The sequence below is a fragment of the Capra hircus genome, chromosome 5 (genome assembly GCF_001704415.2).
Source record: "Capra hircus breed San Clemente chromosome 5, ASM170441v1, whole genome shotgun sequence".
NCBI lineage: Eukaryota > Metazoa > Chordata > Mammalia > Artiodactyla > Bovidae > Capra > Capra hircus.
In genome coordinates, this window is record NC_030812.1 from 25349176 (window position 1) to 25370469 (window position 21294).

At 38.7% G+C, this 21294-nt stretch overlaps 1 protein-coding gene across 1 annotated transcript; it reads left to right on the forward strand.

The window, feature by feature from the left end:
• GTSF1 (gametocyte specific factor 1) lies at positions 6626-20730 on the forward strand. The gene is made up of 8 exons (XM_018049089.1): positions 6626-6670; positions 12610-12710; positions 14475-14601; positions 15032-15115; positions 15576-15639; positions 16873-16967; positions 18417-18449; positions 20635-20730. The coding sequence occupies exons 1-7, from the start codon at positions 6655-6657 to the stop codon at positions 18431-18433; spliced, it is 504 nt and encodes a 167-aa protein (XP_017904578.1). The 5' UTR covers positions 6626-6654; the 3' UTR covers positions 18434-18449; positions 20635-20730.

Here is a 21294-nt window from a genome sequence, read left to right on the forward strand (position 1 = left end):
TTGTTGGAAGAGGGTGTTTGCTATGACCAGTGCATTTTCTTGGCAAAACTCTATTAGTCTTTGCCCTGCTTCATTCCGTATTCCAAGGCCAAATTTGTCTGTTATTCCAGGTGTTTCCTGACTTCCTACTTTTGCATTCCAGTCCCCTATAATGAAAAGGACATCTTTTTGGGGTGTTAGTTCTAAAAGATCTTGTAGGTCTTCATAGAACCGTTCATCTTCAGCTTCTTCAGCGTTACTGGTTGGGGCATAGACTTGGATTACTGTGATACTGAATGGTTTGCCTTGGGAATGAACAGAGATCATTCTGTCGTTTTTGAGATTGCATCCAAATACGGCATTTCAGACTCTTTTGTTGACCATGATGGCTACTCCATTTCTTCTAAGGGATTCCTGCCCGCAGTAGTAGATATAATGATCATCTGAGTTAAATTCACCCATTCCAGTCCATTTTAGTTCGCTGATTCCTAGAATGTCGACGTTCACTCTTGCCATCTCCTGTTTGACCACTTCCAATTTGCCTTGACTCATGGACCTAACATTCCAGGTTCAGAAAACAGACTACTCAGCAACTATTACAGCAATGCAGATTACACAATTATATAATATTTATGCATTAGGACACAGAATGAATTTAAAGACAAAAAAAAGTCATGATTGGTTTTTCATTTATCCTGTATCATCCTGTATTTGCAGAGAGGGGTGTTAGCTATTCTTTGCAAACTCTCATTAATGACTTTTTTAAACATAAATATATTTTCAATGGTTCCCTAGTGAGACCACCTCACCCTGTTACTTTGCCTGAAAAATTATAACCAGTCCCAACTTTTCACTCTCAACAGCAATACTTCCCAAAATCTGCCCTCACTAATAATAACATCTATTATGTTCCCCCAGAGATCTTTTCAAAATATTTTAAACTGCACTTCTTCAATAATTTTCCTATTATAAGTTATACACTTTACAACCAATCAGAAATCATTATTAGATGAGAGAAATAGGACTTAGTGGATAAAATCTAAGCCCAAAACAAAGAAATTTTAATGTTTTAGCTTTCTGATGGGCAAAAGTTTAAGTTTTATCAGGCTTTATGAAACACTGAAAATCTCTAAAGAATCTGAAGGAATAACTGAGACTCCAATCCTAAAAGCTGAGAAAAACTCATCTTCGAACAAAGTTTTTTTTTTTTTTTTTTCAATCATTGGCATACAGATCTGTCTACTCATTAGTTCAGAGTCTTTAACTAATAACTCTAAAAATGTAATTTATAATTTAGGGTTAAATGCAAGCATATTCAGAGATAGAACCAGCATGGCTCAGATTCAGTTTAGGGTATTAATCCCAGCTAGCCCTCAGAATGACCCTGTGTAAATGCCTTGGGCTTGCTCTCTTTTTTTTTCTTCCTTTTCAAATATATTCAACCTGGCTGGAAAATCAGTCTGAAAGAAAACTCAGCAGGGATCTCAGATAAAGCAGGAACTTTCTGGGTTGGAAAGAAATGGAAAAAAAGCATTTAAGAAGAGAAAGACGAGTGGTGCATTTTTATTTTAATATCTCCACCTCTGAAAGACATGTTTGGTTCTTTAGTTTGTTTAAAAGTTGGTGGGCTCATTCACTAGTGCTAAATGGAACAGCTTTATCAGCTGAGGATCCTGTCACTTTGACAAGGTATTACTGAATGCAATGAAGTCTGATTTAGGATTCTGGTTTGGTACCCACTCCTCGTCCTCTCAAGCTCTTAGCTCTTCCTTCTCCCGAAATTTCAACCTGCAGGTATCTGAATGAAAAGAACAGATGGGTCACAGTAACAGGGTCAACAATTTCACCAGATTACTGAAGTTTAAACCCTGAAAAATCACATTTCACTTTAAATCACACTGGCCCTGCTAATTCTGCATGAATGATTTGGTAAATCCAGAGGTTTAGGATTTTGTAGATTATTTAAGATATACCTAACAATCTGAAACCGATTTGCAAAACAACAGCTTTTCTAAAATTGTTTGTGCTGAACTTGTAATGAAGCTTTCATTCTCAGCAATTATCTTTCAAGAAGCACTTTAACAGCTTGCCCCCTCCTTCACAGAAATCATCCAGGCCACCCAGGTGAAAGAATAGCTTTTGTAAATTCAAAACAGTGCCTACCTCAGTGGTTCTCAATCCTGACTGCACATTAGAATCATCTGGGTAGCTTTTAAAACTAACCCTTTCTGATTAATTGGCCTGGGAAGGGGACGTGACATGATATGTTTTAAATCTCCTCAAATGGTTCTGAAGTGCAGACACAATTAAGAAGTCTTGGGCCCTGGTTCCACCAATACTTTTATTTTTAGGGTCTTAAAATAAACTAAAGGCTGTGAAGCATACTCTCTTCAGCTCAAGGAATGATAATTTTAAAAATTTAAAAAAACAGGACTTCCCTGGAGGTCCAGTGGTTAAGACTTCCAACTTCAAATGCATGGGGCACAGGACCTATCCCTGTCAGGGAACTAAGATACCACAAAACAAGCAGCATGGCCAAAAATAAAAATCCGATAATGGTTACATATTATTCATGTAAAAACGTCCCATAACCCTTTTCGCTAAAGCCACAGTTAGTTCATGCTGTTAGAATAAGTTCTCCTAAATAACGTTTATACTACATAAACCACTGAAATGGTCTAAAACCCCCAATATTCCAACACCCAAACTGACCATCCACTCTGCCTCCTCCTCTGAACAATACAAAAATGTGTCGTATCACGCCTTTTACTTCTTGCTTTAAAAAAAATATTATTACTAGATCTACCTGTAGTATCAATTCCTTCCCTTTTTTGTCTACAAATGCCACAAGTCCTTTTTCTCAAACAAAGTTCTCCCCGGGTCACTTTGGGCCCCAGTGTCTTTCCTCTAAAGAATTTACATTCTCAACCACTTTCTTAGCATCTGTTGTACTGCCATTTTTTCTTTCATCCACTCTGGGGCCTGTTTTCCTAGCAATTTGAACTCAAGAACCACCAATTACACTTTTTTTTTTCTTCTTGGTATCAGGGTTTCCAGAACAAAGGCTCACAATATATGTTTCGTTTTCTACTATCAATTTATGACTTTCAGGCTCTTTCTACCCCAGCTCTCTCCTCAAAAATCTCCTTTAGTGGAGATGACTACGGCATACATCCTACCGAAGATTCTCCGATAAACGATTATCGACTTTTGAACTTTGAAACGCTACCTACAAGGCATGCTAAACAAAAACTAGATTCCTGTCCTTAGTGGTTTGGTTTGGGGGGAACTGGGGGATGGGAGGAGATGACCTCTTCTGTTCATCTCTTTTTCAATTTTCTCTTCCCTCCACTCAAAAATCTACATTATCTTTCTCCTGCAGCCATGAAATTAAAAGACACTCCTCGGAAGAAAAGTTATGACCAACCTAGATAGCACATTCAAAAGCAGAGACATTACTTTGTCAACAAAGGTCCATCTAGTCAAGGCTATGGTTTTTCCAGTGGTCATGTATGAATGTGAGAACTGGACTGTGAAGAAAGCTGAGCGCAGAAGAATTGATGCTTTTGAACTGTGGTGTCAGAGAAGACTCTTGAGAGTCCCTTGGACTGCAAGGAGATCCAACCAGTCCATTCTAGTCACTGGAAGGACTGATGCTGAAGCTGAAACTCCAATACTTTGGCCACCTCATGCGAAGAGTTGACTCATTGGGAAAAAACTCTGATCCTGGGAGGGATTGGGGGCAGGATGGGAAGGGGACGACAGAGGATGAGATGGCTGGATGGCATCACCGACTCGATGGACATGAGTTTGAGTAGACTCCGGAAGTTGGTGATGGACAGGGAGACATGGTGTGCTGCAATTCATGGGGTCGCAAAGAGTCAGACACGACTGAGCGACTGAACTGAACTGAACTGGACAACTGGCACTAACATGGCTTCCTTCTCACCACTATCACTTGACCTCTAAGGTGTCCCATCCCCTCCTCGAGCGCTATGTCTCAGCGCTCATTGTAGTTTCTAAGATGGCCCCCACAGAGGTCGGGAAGGCTGCGCGAGTTCCACCCACGCAAAGCTTGGGTCATTCCAAGTGCGGGAGGACCACCTCCTGCGCGGAGGATGGGCGGAAGCCAAGAAGGGAGGGCCGAGAAGGCAGTCATCGGAGCGCCCGCACCAGCACTCTCCCCGACGCCCAGCCCTGCGTCACAGGAAGTGGGGGCCCCACCCCTAACGTCAGAGGCCGGAAGGGAGCGTTGCTGGGGCACGGGTGTGAGCGAAGACGACCGTGGGGAACCGTGGGGAGACGAGAGCGTGTCTCCGCTGAGGTAGGAAAGACGCCCAGTTTCTGGTTTGGGGACCTCTAAAAATCTCACCGTTAGTGGACTGGGATACTTTCACCTTCTAGTATATTCCCTTTTCTGCGCGCCTTGTGGGTCCTCAGCAAAGGTGTTCAGGCAACCGGTGGGTCTGCCACTGCTTCGTCCCCGTCGAGGGCCTCCCTAGCTCCTTAGTCTTAGTTTTTTAAGTTAAGCACCTTCCCCACCATCTCCTGTTTAGTCCCATTGTTTAAATGGACTCTTGACTTTTGTTTAAAGGAGGGAAAATGTTGGTATTACTGAGACCCCAGCTCGGTTAAGTGTAATCCGTTGCTTCAGGCTACAACCAGCTCCCAAGCTTGACTGCTGAGTGCCCTTTTCACCGCCGTCTAGTACTAGGGAAAACGTGAAAAGTTGATAACAGTTTGATGGTGATAGGATACTTACATGGACAAGGCTGAATGATGAAGCTGTAGTTTCCAGTGCCCTTAATCTACTGTAATTTAGTCTTTTTGCCTCCAGAGGATAGAGGGGCTTCCTGCAAGTTGCTGAATCTGGCACTGATGGTGCTTTAAATTGCTTAAAATCAAGGAACATAGTGTTTGGCTCTTTCAATTCTCTTTTTATTTTTGTTGAAAAAGTATAGAGTAACTATGTATAACATATAAAAGGGAAGGTCAAAATTTCTTAACCCAGACATGAAAATTATTTTTTCATGGCAGTTTCACCAGTGATTGTCATTTACAAATAGGCTCTGCAGCAAATTACTAAACAAGTTCCAGCTGATCACTTGTATTTCCTATCATAGGTTCCAAGACTGCTTATGTCATAGAATGGGGGGAAGGGGGGTGGAATTGTATGAGGAGAGCTGGCTCTAGGGACAATAACTGTAAATCTAGCCAGTTTTAAGTTTACTATGGGGATGGTTTTATATAAATTTAGTCTGTTTTGTAATGATAAGTTTGTTTAATCACAGAGCTCAATAGGGGAGAGTCAGGTGGAAGAGGATTCAAACTAAAAATTGTCTTTTAATCTTACAAATTTCTGTTACAGACTTATTCTTTTATGATTCTGTCAACTATAAAATGGACAGTTCTTGAGTACCAACATTTAGAAATGTTTCCTCAGTGCGCAGAGGGAATGAGTATGACCTGGAGAAATTTAAATAACCTAGTCTGTCTGGTTTAGCGTGGAGGCGGGGGAGGTAAGAAAGCATCACTGGGAAAAGTGTGATACTTCCTAATCATGTTTAGGAAAAATCATAGAAATAGTAAGCTGGAGTGTCTCTGGGCATACTGAATGGATTGACTGTACAGTCTGACATAGGCTTCCGGCGTTCCCCAGCCCCCAGAAGCAGGGGGAAGCCAGACTGGCAGCCCGATCATCCTGTATTTTTGAGGACTTGAGAACTTTAAAATAGTACCCTATTCCTTTGTTTATCCTGCAGTTTATTCTTTTTTAATTTTTTAATTTTTTATTTTTAATAGTTTTTTATATTTTAAAATCTTTAATTCTTACATGCGTTCCCAAACATGAACCCCCCTCCCACCTCCCTCCCCATAGCATCTCTCTGGGTCATCCCCATACACCAGCCCCAAGCATGCTGTATCCTGTGTCAGACATAGACTGGCGATTCAATTCTTACATGATAGTATACATGTTAGAATGCCATTCTCCCAAATCATCCCACCCTCTCCCTCTCCCTCTGAGTCCAAAAGTCCGTTATACACATCTGTGTCTTTTTTCCTGTCTTGCATACAGGGTCGTCATTGCCATCTTCCTAAATTCCATATATATGTGTTAGTATACTGTATTGGTGTTTTTCTTTCTGGCTTACTTCACTCTGTATAATCGGCTCCAGTTTCATCCATCTCATCAGAACTGATTCAAATGAATTCTTTTTAACGGCTGAGTAATACTCCATTGTGTATCCTGCAGTTTAAATAACATTCTTGTGGGCTTGACTTGCCCCTTCTAATGTTAAATAACATCAAACCCTAAAGGATGGTAAACAGTGGCAAGGTGTTGTAATGGCACTTAAAATTAACTGACATCCTCTCCCCGAATACAGCTTAAGTAGTAGTCATGTTTGGTTTTTCCTAACTGTGAGCCCTAGAATTTATTCTAAGAGTGTGAGTTAGGCAATGATAAAATGGTTCAAAGTAGTAAAGAATGCCTTAAAGGGGAGAAACTAATAGGAAGAGGGAGGTGCTATAAGGGTTTTTTATATTAAACTTGGGTGACTTCAGTTCTAGTCTGATCCACTTCTTAGGGCTTCTTTTGATACGTTTTATTTCTGATTTCCTGATCCAGTTTTTTTTTTCCCCCAGCACTTTGGATTTGGCTCCTTAATTCCCAACATGGAAGAAACTTACAGTAAGTACTTCTTGTTGCTTTTAGAAAATAAGTTGCTTATATGTTGTTTTCTCTCTGACAAGACTTTTAATGTGTTGAGAAAGATTCACTTTTTCGCTAAACTGCTGGAAGAAAAAGTGAGACTGTTTTAGCAATGCAGAGAAATGTCCAAATTTGAAATAGGACCCTTGAAATTAAAAAGTATGAGAAGTCATCAAGCTTTGGGAAAGCTGCAGTTGGGACACCTGTGTTAAACTACATATTTTTATTTATTAAGTGAAGAATTTTCATTCTTTAGAACTTCAGTTTCTCCTGTTAGTGACACAGGGATGGTAACCCCTGGTTTCTATTTTGTGGGATAAAATGGTATACGTCATGTTGATGTGTATTGAGTTTTTAGGATTAAAGAAATCCTAGGGAGAATTCTTATTTCTCTAGTGATCCAGGAATCTCAATGGCCCAGAAAATCAAATGGGAGCTGGAGAGCTAGGATCATACAAGGGTAGAACAAGAGAGGCCTGAAAAACCATTTCATTCAACACTAGAGTTTTACAACTGAGAAAACAGAACCTAGGTTAACTAATTTAACCCATGGTTATATTGTTGGGGACAGAGTGAGAACCAGAGCCTTGTATGTTGTTTATATGTTGTGCCCTACTTGATACCACTAGGCACTATGGTTTCTAGACCCTGACCAAGTTTAAGGAACATCTGAGTGGATGAAACTTGTCAACAAGGCTGCCTTTATTTCCTACTTTGCTATCTTGTTCAGAATCTCTTAAGTTCTAACTGAAAGATATTTTAGTTCCATTCTGCCTTCAAGGAAGAGTCCAATAGAACCTTTATCACCAACAGGTAGAAACTCCATGGAAACAGTCTTTGTTAAATATCTACTATAGCATGCAGAAGAATCACCTGGGATACTTGTTAAGACACAGGTTTCTGGAGCCCTCCCCCCAAATTTTTGATTCAGAAGGTCTGGGACTCAAGAATTTGAATTTCTAACATGCTGCCAGGTGGTAATGCTAATCTGAGGCCCATACTTTGAGAATAATGAATCTAGAAGTCTGATTCTCCTTGATCTTCCTTAGGGCTCCCTCTTTTACTTCCTTAATTTTTCTAAAAATATGTTAATTAAAATCTGAGATTTCGGTGTGAGATAAATACAAGAGATTTATCTTTATTCTTGGAAGCGTACTACTCTATTAAATTAGACAGCATCATCTCCTTTTATGTCTCTTATTCTTTTTCCAGTGGTGATTTTTTTCCTAGAAAAATGTCACTTGGTTCTTGTAATTATTGCTACATAGCACAGACTTTTTTAATCAGTAGATGTTTGTTAAAGAAAGAAGAAAATGATTGATTTTGCTGTTTATTTAAAATTTTTAAGTTTGTGATTAAGTAAATTTAATAAAATATATTGGCGTGTAAAGAATCAACTCCTTTAAGCATAGCATTTTTTTCTGTTTATCTGTGTCTTGGTAAAGTTTCATTGTTTTAAGATTAAAAAAAAAAAAAGAACCTGGCAGTGTGTTAGAAATGCATAATATCAGGCCTCATCTCAAACGTGCTAAATCAGAATCTACAGTCCTCAAGTGATTGAACACCAGGAATCAAGTTAAAATGAGAAATACTGTTTAGGATGTACTTGACCTTTCCCCCCGACTGATCTAAAACTCTATAATCTGACAGATTCCTGAAGCTCTCCAGCTTCTGTCTTCAGGCAGTACCTCTTAGCTGATAATACTCTTGTCAGGTCTGGTTCCTCATTTCCGTGAAGCTTCCTCCATCTCTCACCATGGGTTCTGGGCCCTATCCAAGTGTGAGGAATATCAGTCTGTGCTTTTGGAGGAAGCTTGTCCATGAGGCCTACTTTGTTTTCCAAATTAAGTTATATTCCCAAAAAGTCACTCAAGATTTTTGCTGATCTCTAACAATCTAGAGATGTGGGATGGGGTGGGAGGTGAGAGGGAGGGGAACATATGTATACCTATGGCTGATTCATGTTGATGTATGGCAGAAACCAGCACAATATTATAAAGCAATTATCTCTAATTAAAAAGAAATTTAAAATTTTTTAAATGTTAAAAAACAGGTAAACCAATTTAAGGGACATTCTAAAAATTTTTTTGCTGAGGAGTTCAATAGTATTTGTTACAACTTTAAATTCATATAATACTTTGTGCAATACTCTTAGGTATCTGCCCAAGAAAAATACTCGTACAGTGCACAGATAAGTATATATTAGATTGCTAGCCACAGCATTTATATAATAGTAAAAACTAGAAACAGCATAAATGTATCAGTAAGGGAACTGATTAAGAAACTGTGCTACATCCATGTACAGCAGGGAAATATTTCTTACATTTCACTGATCAGAAGGAGCTGTTAAGTTTGTTTTAAAGAAAAGCAAATACAATGGTTACAGGAAATCTTGTCACATGCTACACTATGGGTAAACTTTGAGGACATTGTGGTAATTTAAATAAATTAATCACCAAAAAACCACATGCCGTATGATTTCACTTATATGAAATATCTAGAATAGTCAAACTCATAGAAACAAAAAGTAGAATAATGGCTGCCAGAGGTTTCAGGGAGGAGGCAATGGGAGTTATTTAATGGGTATAGAGTTTGTTTTGCAAGGTGAAAATTTCTAGAGATTGTCTAGATTCACAACAATATGAATATACTTAACACCAATAAACTGTACACTTTTAAATAGTTAAGGTGATGAATTTTATGTTACTTATATTATTACCATTAAAATTTGTAAATTAAACATAAAATTGAAAATGTTTAATCTTTAAATAAAAGACCATTTAGAGCAGACCTAAGTTGCTGCTAAGTTGCTTCAGTCTTGTCTGACTCTGTGTGACCCCATAGACGGCAGCCCACTAGGCTCCTCTGTCCCTGGGATTCTCCAGGCAAGAACACTGGAGTGGGTTGCCATTGCCTTCTCCGAGACCTAAGTTATCAGAGACCAAAAAGTAAAGCGTTTTAGTAGGAAGCTATCATTATTAACTCCGATGTATGCCGCTGAATGGGCTGTAAAATGTGTATGAATTATAAACTATGTCCAGTCTGTCAGCTACTGACATGGCCTATCATTTGCTTGTGATGAAATGGATTAAATGGAGGGAAACTAACAAGAATTTCATCTGCATACTCTTCCTGTGTATCCTGAAGCTTCAGAAATGTGAAAAGATCACTGCTTAGGATGAGCCTGGTTGGCATAATAAGCCTGCTTGTCCTTTAAGACTTTTTGTTCCTACTCATTCTGTCCTTCAAGTCACCTTTCTGGCTCATTTGCATCATGATCATGGTTAGCAATTTATCCCATGTTTACCACTCTTCCGGGGACACTGTTTCAATTCCCCTGGCTTCTGATTTTCATAGCAGTCTCTTGGTTTATAAACTTCTTATCAAATGTGAATTGTTTATCTTATTTCACTTGTATTATTGCCTTCAGTGGTGGCAACAGCTTTTTATTAGATTGCCTCTTGTCCTCATAATATATTCAAAATGTACTTAACTGTTTAACTTCTCTTCTTTAACCAAGATTCTTAAAATTTAGGGCTCAGCCTGGACATTTTGCAGAACCTAAGAGTAGTTTTACATGTTATGAGAAACTTCGCTAGTGTCTATTAAACTATTGAAATGGAGCCTGAAAGTATAGTCTTCTAAGGGTACTTTTAAATTGCACAATATAGGTTAGGGGTTGGCTTTCTCACAGTAGCCCCATATATCTGCAGTTGTCTCAAACTTAGGAGGCTCTGTTTTTGCAGATTATTCTTTCTACTTTTTTTTTTAATTCTTTCTACTTTTTATCTGGCCAGTTTCATGATCATCAGATTAAAGAATTCTCTGGGGTTTTTATTCTCATTATGTTCCAAAATATGAAATTTTGGAACCTTTACCAATTTGGTAAAGGTATTGGTCTCTTTCAGTGCAAAAGAATGGTCAAACTACTGCACAATTGCACTCATCTCACATGCTAGTAAAGTAATGCTCAAAATTCTCCAAGCCAGACTTCAGCAATATGTGAACCGTGAACTCCCTGATGTTCAAGCTGGTTTTAGAAAAGGCAGAGGAACCAGAGATCAAATTGCCAATATCCGCTGGATCATGGAAAAAGCAAGAGAGTTCCAGAAAAACATCTATTTCTGCTTTATTGACTATGCCAAAGCCTTTGACTGTGTGGATCACAATAAACTGTGGAAAATTCTGAAAGAGATGGGAATACCAGACCACCTGACCTACCTCTTGAGAAATCTTTATGCAGGTCAGGAAGCAACAGTTAGAACTGGACATGGAACAACAGACCGGTTCCAAATAGGAAAAGGAGTACGTCAAGGCTGTATAGTGTCACCCTGCTTATTTAACTTATATGCAGAGAACATCATGAGAAACGCTGGACTGGAAGAAACACAAGCTGTAATCAAGATTGCCAGGAGAAATATCAATAACCTCAGATATGCAGATGACACCACCCTTATGGCAGAAAGTGAGGAGGAACTAAAAAGCCTCTTGATGAAAGTGAAAGAAGAGAGTGAAAAAGTTGGCTTAAAGCTCAACATTCAGAAAACGAAGATCATGGCATCTGGTCCCATCACTTCATGGGAAATAGATGGGGAAACAGTGGAAAGAGTGTCAGATTTTATTTATTTGGGCTCCAAAATCAGTGCAGATGGTGACTGCAGCCATGAAATTAAAAGACGCTTACTCCTTGGAAGAAAAGTTATGACCACCCCAGATAGTATATTCAAAAGCAGAGACATTACTTTGCCAACAAAAGTCCGTCTAGTCAAGGCTATGGTTTTTCCTGTGGTCATGTATGGATGTGAGAGTTGGACTGTGAAGAAGGCTGAGCGCCGAAGAATTGATGCTTTTGAACTGTGGTGTTGGAGAAGACTCTTGAGAGTCCCTTGGACTGCAGGGAGATCCAGCCAGTCCATTCTGAAGGAGATCAACCCTTTGATTCCTTTGCAAGGAATGATGCTAAAGCTGAAGCTCCAGTACTTTGGACACCTCATGCGAAGAGTTGACTCATTGGAAAAGACTCTGATGCTGGGAGAGATTGGGGGCAGGAGGAGAAGGCAACGACCCGGGATGAGATGGCTGGATGGCATCACGGACTCGATGGACGTGAGTCTGAGTGAACTCCGGGAGTTGGTGATGGACAGGGAGGCCTGGCGTGCTGCGATTCATGGGGTTGCAAAGAGTCGGACACGACTGAGCGACTGAACTGAACTAAACTGAACTGACTCGGTCTCTTTTGAGAGGTAACTAGATTCACTGACTAGGAGCTATTTCGAGGAGTACATTAAATCAGGCAGACAAAAAAATAAATCTATGAACGAATATTTCCTAAGCTTCCATAGAACATATAACTGATATAGAGCAGTGCTTACCAACTTTTTTCATGTCATGGCAAGCTAGTAAATAAGGATGCTGGTGTAGGGGGTTAACTACCCTCAGCTTGCCCTAAGACTCGTTGGGGACTAGGGGGCACATGTGCAGTGGACTCCCACATCAGTATATCAATACATTGTCCATTCCAACCTTCAGTATACTGCCTGGGAAGTTTTGGTTGAACTAGCTAGAGAAAAGAATGACCCTGAATTAGCACTTTCAGAAAAGGAAAAGACGTATCATTTAATTTTTTGTTATAATAAGGATTACCAACAATAAAAACAACGGTATTTATATACAACCAAATGTGAACTTTGACCCTCCCCCATGAATGCTGGTTTTGCTGGACTTAATGAAGATTCAGTAACACAGTTTTATCTTACATTTTCAGGTGTTTTTAGTCACCCTTAAAAAAAAATCTTTCAAGTTGTTGTTAGACTGTCTTGTTCAGTTCTTACAGATGCTGTTGAAAAATCCATGTGCCAAGGATGCTGAAATGATGCCAGGGCCTGTTAAGCTTTATACTTACCCTGTTTTTCTTTCAGTCGATACTCTGGACCCTGAAAAGCTGTTACAATGCCCCTATGATAAAAACCACCAGATCAGGGCCTGCAGGTTTCCTTATCATCTTATCAAGTGCAGAAAGGTACGATATTATTTTCTCAGTTTCCCGGTGATGGCCTCCTGAGTAGTTCTTTTAAAAAGCCAAATTTTATAAATATCAAATAATTTTAGCATATATGTTTTAATTAAATGCCAGAATTGCTTTGGGTTAAATGCCAACATTTATAGAAAAGAATTTATTTCTTGGGTATGTAAGTTTTTTCTCATTTTGGTTTTTCCCCCAACTAGTGACACAGCACCCTTAAACAGTTTCTCTCCAGTCTTCTCACCCTCTGTGAAACAGAGGAATCACTAACTTTTACTAGTGATAAGAAATCATTCTTGCCTTGTAAAGTTGATGTACTTATTGTCCTGATAAGGATTGAGTACTGTGATACGCTTATTTCTGATTTTGTTTGTTTGTTTGTTTAGAAATGTTAAAGAAGTTGAACAGCTAGAGGTTTTCATAAAAATAACTATTTATCTGAGTTTCAACAGTAAGCATCTTTGAGGGGAGGGGAAAAAAAAAAGACAGCTCAAAGAGTTTTTTCCCTCTGGTCACCTTTCGTAGATTTAGTTGATGTAAGCTAATTTAATGCTGATATATTAATTGAGACAGTTTGAAAGGGTGGTTAGAATAGAAATGTCAGATACAGAGGCCAGAGTTCTGCCAGGATTTATGCTTGGAAAACAATTTAGGTATTTAATCCAAACCTGCATACAGTTCACATATGCATTAACATTCTTCAAGGGATGTTTCTCTCGCAGTCCTGGAGACATGATTATAATGCCATAGTTGATTATTTCTCAGCTCCTTTCAGTCTCTAGAGCAAGAATTCCTTAAGGTTGAACCTAGACATGACAGACAAGCAGATACCACCACAACTTCCTCCTCTAGGCTCTCAGACATGTCCCAAGGAGAAAGGTTGAGAAAGGGAGCCAAGTGGTAAAAAGACATCGTCATAACTCCCCTCTCCTAATGCTCTTAATCTTCAGCCACAAAACCTTTGCATTAGAATGCCCACTATCCCTTTAAAAAATCATGGAGATAGCTGCCCTCACAATTTTCTCCATCTTCTATTTTTTTGCACCCTTCTCCCCATTTTACATTATTTTTACTTTTTTGAGTATCATTTGTGATATATCTTTTGCTTCTCCTAATTTCTTAGTTGCTGGTAAACTTAACATAGGATTTGGGTTATATTAAACACTTTGTTTTGTTTTCTTGTTTTGTATTAAAATAAGGAACTTGGTCCACAGAGTTCTCTATTATCTGGACTTTTCCTTAGTGAAATAGCTGAAATAAAGGACAAATTGTTCAGAGCCTCATTTCAGGCATCGTTACTTTAAAAAGTGTTCCTGTGTTAATCTGAAAAGTCGTTGGCTTTGCCTCTTCTGCAGCTCCCTTCCCACAGCTATTTTCCTGCACTCTTGTACTGCAGTAGCAGGGGTGCTACTGCAATGCAGACAAAGTGTGTTTTAGTGTTGCTGTTCATCCTGAATATCAGCTTTCAAAGACATCCAGAGAGCTGTGCCATTACAGGCTGTGCCACCGGACTCGCATGACCCTGAGAAGTAAACAGGGAGAAGATATGATTCAAATACCCAATCCTAAATTCAACTGTTTACTTCCTTATAAACCACTTTAACCCCAGTATCTGTGTTGTCAGTCTTTATAATCATAACAAAGAGGTAATGTCTCTGTGATCTGTATAGGTGATAAATAACTCTCTCAATGTTCTGCTGAGTGTACCTATCACAGTTCCACCACAAGTTTATTGACAAACCCCTTTAATTTTTTTCACAGAATCATCCTGATGTCGCAAACAAACTGGCGACTTGTCCCTTCAATGCTCGCCATCAGGTTCCTCGGGCTGAAATCAGTCATCATATCTCAAGCTGTGATGACAAAAGCTGTATTGAGCAGGATGTAGGTAAGACTGACTAGCTGAGATGTTTCAGTACTGGAGGTTAGCGCCCTCAAATTTATATGATGCTACATTATCACCTTGATTTTTGGCTTTCATCATTTCAGAAAAGCAATACTTTTCTGCCTTTGAGATTTTTAATCTTAGCAGCAAAAGATTGTCAGGTTATGTGTGCCAGACTTCTGAACAATCTGATTCATTTTACTAATAATTTGTTTAAAAAGAAAAATTCTTTTATTACCATAAATACGGCAAACATCTTTGTTTCTGCTTCTCTTTCTTGTCTTCTGTTGGAAAGGAGATAAGACCTGTTTAGTTTTCATCCTATCCATTTTTCAGAAAAAAAGACCCTGCAACCTTTTAAGCCACTGACTCCTTTAAACATAATAACTTGGCAGTGTCCCCTTCTTAAGTCAGAATCTCTGTTGTCTTGCAGTCAACCAAACCAGGAGCCTTGGACAAGAGACTCTGGCTGAGAACACATGGCGGTGCCCTCCTTGCGATGAAGACTGGGACAAAGGTGAAGGGCCTCTACGTCTCTTTCTCCACAGTGTCAAAATCTGAAGTCATTTGCTTTAAACTGAAGGAAGGTTTTCCTTTTTTATGAACATACCATGTTGTTCAGAATGCCGTATTATTCTTATTGAGTCCCAGTACAAACACATTTGTATCTCTGTGCAGACACATGGAACAGCCTTTCCCACTTGATTGAAAAAGAAACACTACTTTACATATGTTTTTTTCATAAATTGTGTTATACCATCTGTGTTTGGTTGTTGCTAGGCACGTTTATTATTATTTATGTCGCTTGTGTTTATATCCTTCAGTTAAATTCTTGCTATTGTGTCTCTTAGGGTACTTGACCAGTTTTTACTTGCTTCTCTGAACTTGTTTATTATTTCTCATCTCACAAATTCCACTAGTATGAATTGGTGTTTTACCTAGTAGCACCACAAACTGTGTTTTGTTTCTTTTGGCAGATTTGTGGGAACAGACCAGCACCCCATTTGTCTGGGGCACAGCCAACTACTGTGGCAACAATAGGTAAATGAAAAGATCTCATTCCCACCACATCCTCCCAGAATCAAAGTGCTCTGTTACCAACTGAAGGCTCCAGAGCATGTATTGACCTCTTTCCTCAATAATGTTACTTGGTGGTAATTTGTCTAGATATAGTTTTGGTGGGTTTTTTCTATTTCTTCCTTGAGTCATAAAAAGGTCACATGCTTTGCATTAATTCCTGTGGGAACACAAAAATACTAGCTTGTAGTCTAGCACAGGAGACAGTGGCGCCAGCCATTCTTACGTCTTAGCTAGAGTTTTTGCTAAGTTCATGTTATTTTAATGCTTTGAAAAACTTATGTAGCTGTACTATATGTGTTATTTTTGCTCTGGATAACTAGTGTCTAAGGAAAAGGTAATCTTAAAAGTTCCTGATTTGAGATTGGACAATCCATAATACCAACTAGATAGGGAAAAAACTCATCTCTCCTTCCCCACTGATTTTGTATCTAATTTAAATCTCTAAGATTTTTTGTTACCACTTGATCTTCAAACCTTCTAAGATCATGTTCCGAATTCCCTGGCAGGCCAGTAGTTAGAATATCACACTTTCACTGCCAAAGGTTCAGGTTCCATCCCTGGCTGGGGAACTAAGATCCCATAAGCCATACAGTGTGGCCAACAAGAAAAAAAAGATCGTATTTCAAACCTAAATGAGAGCATTTCCAAATTAGAAAATGAAAGTATTAGATAGTAGACTTTATTTTTTCCTCAAATAGAATACTTAACCAATTTTTATTTTTTTGCGCCTACAGTCAGTTGTTACAAGTGTACAGTTATTTGTAGTTTATGTATGCACTGAGATAGAAAAACTTAAAGATGAATTCCATTGGTACAATTTTAATTTTATCTCAATTCTGTGAGATTTGTTGCCTTTAGTTTGGTTGTCTTGGCATTTTTTATCTCTTATGTATATTGAGTGAGTTGATGAGCCTGTCATACAATTGAACAGTAGATGGCATTGCTGTTTATCTCAATTTCTAGAAAATGAAAATGGTTAAACCCATCTTAATGCCTGTACAGAACAGTGAGCTTTCCAGAGAAGTGGTAATCATTCTAATTGCAAGAATGTTTTGATGGAAATGTGTTTACATTTCAGAATGTAGGTGGTTGTTTTTCCCCAAATTACAAAAAACACATTTTGATTGTCTTATGTGTGCCTCCCTAAAGAATGCAAATATGCCAACATAGTCAAATTCATCTCTCTTTTTGCAGCCCTGCAAGCAACATAGTTATGGAACATAAGAGTAACCTGGCTTCAGGCATGCGTGTTCCCAAGTCTCTGCCATATGTTCTCCCATGGAAAAACAGTAAGTGAAATAATGGCAAAATGCTTTTGCTGTGTGTTGTGGTAAATAATACAGTTGGTCTTAATTATCTCAGGACATGTTCAGTCTGAATACCAAATACCTTGCACCCATATGACCCTGAGAGTGAGTTCCTCCTCAAATTTTGCATCTTAAGCACGTCACTCACTTCACCCTGTTCCTAACCCTGGTTAGTAACAAGCAAGTATAAGATCACAGAAGCCTAAAGAATATTTTCAAGACAGGGTGATGGAGAAAGAAAGGGCAACCCACTCTAGTATTCTTGCCTGGGAAATCCCATGAACAGAGGAGCCTGGGGTCACAAAGAGTCAGACACATCTTAGCAACTGAGCACGCATGCATACTAGTTGAGCTTCCCAATAGAAAGCTCTATGCTGTGTGCTCTCATCAGTATTCTTATCTGCTCTTCAAAACTATAAACAAGGACCGTTTTCGTAATTAAAATTTTTTAATTAAAAAATACATACTAATCGCACAAAAAATTGTTTGCTTTGCTGGTAGTTGGCAGATCTGGACCCTGAATGAGTCTCTTAACTGCCAAGACCAGAATTATCCCCTCGTTTCCTTTTCCTGTCTTTTTAGTTCTCTTTGTTTCCTGCCCACTCCCACCTCTCTCATGCCATTTCTCTACCCCCATCTCAAGCCTTTGGTTTCAGCTATGAATAAATGCCTACTTCAATTGTGAATTACTGATGGCTTAAAAAATTACATTTTTGCAAATAAAACTCAAACCGAGAAAGGAAAAAAAAGGGTGACCACTGACGTCAGATTCCATGGATAAGTTTGGGACCAATAAAAAGACTATCTATTTTAGCTAGGAGGAAATCATCCCTGATTTTTAAAGCATAGTATCAATAGGGAATTGGGATTAGAAATTGGATTGCAAGGTCCTGAAAGGTAATGGGTAGAGACAAAATTAAAGTAATGTTATAAGAACCAGCCTAAGAATGGTATTCAGATGTCTTCCCAAGGCTTCAGAGACAATGCTGAGTAAACAGGTCTGAAATTCATGTCATACCACCCTAGTAAAGAAATTCCCATGTATTGGTACACCCAACATATTGTCATTTTTCTTTAATATAAACTTCCTTTTCCTGATGTTGCCCCCAAATTCAGATTTCCTTGATCTCAGTCTTTGTTGTTTGAGCTAATTTTTAGGTGGCTACAGGATCCCCTTTAAAACATTTCCCTTTGGATAGTTGCATTTCCCCCAAAATGAAATTACCTAGTCATATGCCATACGGCTTGATAGGTGGAAAACTATTTTCTTTTTCCATGGTGAATAGAATCCAGTCACTAATTTTAAATTCTGCTTTATTATATAATTCCATATACCCCAGGAATAAATCATTTGTGTTTAGTAAGACTAGGGCGGTGGAGTGAATTTCAATTGACATGGTGTATTTATTTTGAAATATTTCTACTCCATAGATGGAAATGCACAGTAACTGAATATTTCATCAAGTAAGTGTTTCAGTTTTATTTCATAATTTTTTCAGATGGTAGCAAGATTTAACTGGACATAAAGCAATTTGGGTCCAATTTTCTTTCAGATTATGGTACCAAATTAAAGCTCTGTGTGTGCCTTTCGTTTTTTAAGTATATAGCCTCTGTTATGGCTTTACATGCTAATGAATAAACATTTACTAGTTAAATTAGAATTCTGTTACATGCCAAGTTGCTCTCCCTAATGTTAGTGCACATTGCCTTTTCCTTTTTTTTTTTAATCAAAGTTGCATTCTGGATCTATCATGCCTTTTTAATGGACTGAGATTAATCAGACAGCTGTGCTTCACTGCTTTGCAATTCTTTCCCTGTGCAGTACAATTTAATACTCATCAAAAAATTCATACTTTTTAACTAGCATTTTAAAGTTTTGGGTCTCCAAAAGTCTGTAGATCTTATTGCACTGTAGATCTTATCTGAATATTTGACTTAGCAGAACCTCACAAAATCTATATAAAGAGACCAAAATCTTTTAGTTTTCACAGATGAAGCCCTTCTTTGAGATCACCCTGTATACCCACAGCAGAGCCAGGTCTGATGCTTCAAATGGCTGCCTTGGCTGAGGTTGACCAGCCACATGGCTTCTGGCAAAATATTGTTGGGCCGGGAATGGGATGATAATCCCCACTGTCTTGAGATGATAGGCCTTCAGTGAATATTTATTGAATGAATGAGTAATTGGCTTGTTGCCTTGTAGTCCATTCACTTTTTCTGAACAGTGAAGCAGATGGATCATCTGCGAGCTAGGGTTTGTTTTGTACCAAAACTGATGTTTCTTCTGGTGAGAAACAAAAGATATTCTAAAAGCAAACACCCCTTAGCTGAGAACAATAATATTTATCAGTTGCTTCTAGGGACGGGCCACTTTTCTTGGTAGGTTCTGACATCAAATTATTAAATATATCTGGAAGCCAGAACATTGGATTTGGTCCCAGAAGGGAAAGAGACACAACTGCACTGGAGTGCGTCAGAAAAGCACACACAGACCTGGGTAAACGGAGAGCTCTGAACCCCTCTCTGGCACACTGCTTAAAATGTTTGGTGTTCATCCAGTATGGATAGCTGCCTCTCCAGTGGCTACTCTGCGGTGAAAGCCTAGGAGAAATTTCTGTCCCTTAGGACTAAACGCTTTTCTGCTTTGGAAAATTGATAAAGTCATTAACACTGATAATTTTTTTGTACGTGTTACCACAGAGGAATAAGGGGGGAAATTTAGGTAAGAATCCTTAAATAGCCACAGATCTTCTTATCCTCTTAGTTAAAAATAAAGCATCATTTTTTGAACGCCTGTTGTTGCAGAATTCTCTTCTTTGGGTACACACACACACACACAGACACACACACAGACACACGCATGCGCACGCACGCACACACACACACACGGCATGACTTACTCCCTTAAGGAACTTAAAGAGTAAGCAGAAAATTGTTTTTATTGCACATACATGAAAACGGTTTGTTCACCTTGCACTTAAATGCTTTATCCCATTTATGTTTTTATCAATATTTTACCAGATAAGTGCCTCAGAAGCAGGTAATACCATGTTCATTTTTGTTCCCCTGATATGCATTGTGGGCTTCCCTGATAGCTCAGCTGGTCCTGGGTTGGGAAGATCCCCTGGAGAAGGGGGCAGCTACCCACTCCAATATTCTGGCCTGGAGAATTCCATGGACTATGTAGTCTGTGGGTTCGCAAAGAGTCGGGCAGAACTGAGTGACTTTACTTTCAATGTGCATCATAACAGCTCAAAATATAGTATTAAATTAATGAGTAGATAGAGTATATGAAAAGAGAAAAAAAAATAAGTTAATTGGAATTAGTCCAGAATTGTCTGAAGAAGTCAGTTGCCTGGATGGTCAATTCTGATTTTCTCTTCACCCATGATAACTATTGATACAAGGACTGTATATTGATCTCTGTATAGAATGTTTTTAAATCAATGAACAAGTTTCTTTGTGATTAGTGATACTAAAGAGCTAAGGGTCAGAAGGTACTTGGTGTTCTGTCCTTGACAACAGATTCTTCCAGCAGACCAAGAGACCTTAATTGGGCTATAGTTTTGTGGCCTGTTGTCAGATGTAGTTGGTGCTTTTGTCACTGAAAGGAACTAAGAACTCTACTTTTTTTCTTGTTTCCTCACAGATGCCAGACCCTGGAAGACTCTTCTTCCTGCTACAGTGGGTTCTTCATTTTTTTTTCTCCTAATCTAATTATAGAAAGATAAACTGTCTGTGACTTTCAAACTGACAAGTACCTTTTTTTTCCCCTCCCCACTTTGAGTCCTTACTCATTTGATGCAAGAAAAAACCCTCATGCTGAGAAGAAATGTTTCAAGTAAACCATCATTGTAGATAGGTTGATAATTTGGTTAAGTGCCTGCAACCGCAAGATCAGAATTCATATCCCATTCCTCATTAATGAAACAGATCATCTAAAGTTACCTTAAAGGATCCAAGCAGGCAAGAAATTTGGACTGGAAAAAGTAACTGTGTTTGTGTTCTCTGACTCACAGGAACCAAATTCCTGCTAGCATTTATAGGAATGGACCTTTTCTGATTAGTGCATCTGTTTACTGAGTCTTTGATGTTGATAGCATTTATATATAGAAATATACCCCATTCTTATTTAGAATCCTTAGGACATCTTGTTCCCTAAACTTTTCTAACTTAGGATAGGTTTCTTTTCTCTTTCCCACATTCCAGCTAGAAATTGTATTAGCTGTCACGGTAGGTGTGGATTATGTAGGAGTGAAGATTAGAATGAAGAGGAGGAAGCAGTGTACATGTGGAGAAGCGATAGGCT

Bases quoted from the DNA above. Each gene is read 5' to 3' on its own strand.
- GTSF1 (XM_018049089.1), top strand. The intron at 12,711-14,474 runs GTACGATATTAT...TTTTTTTCACAG, and splicing joins ATCTTATCAAGTGCAGAAAG to AATCATCCTGATGTCGCAAA. The intron at 15,640-16,872 runs GTAAATGAAAAG...CTCTTTTTGCAG, and splicing joins AACTACTGTGGCAACAATAG to CCCTGCAAGCAACATAGTTA.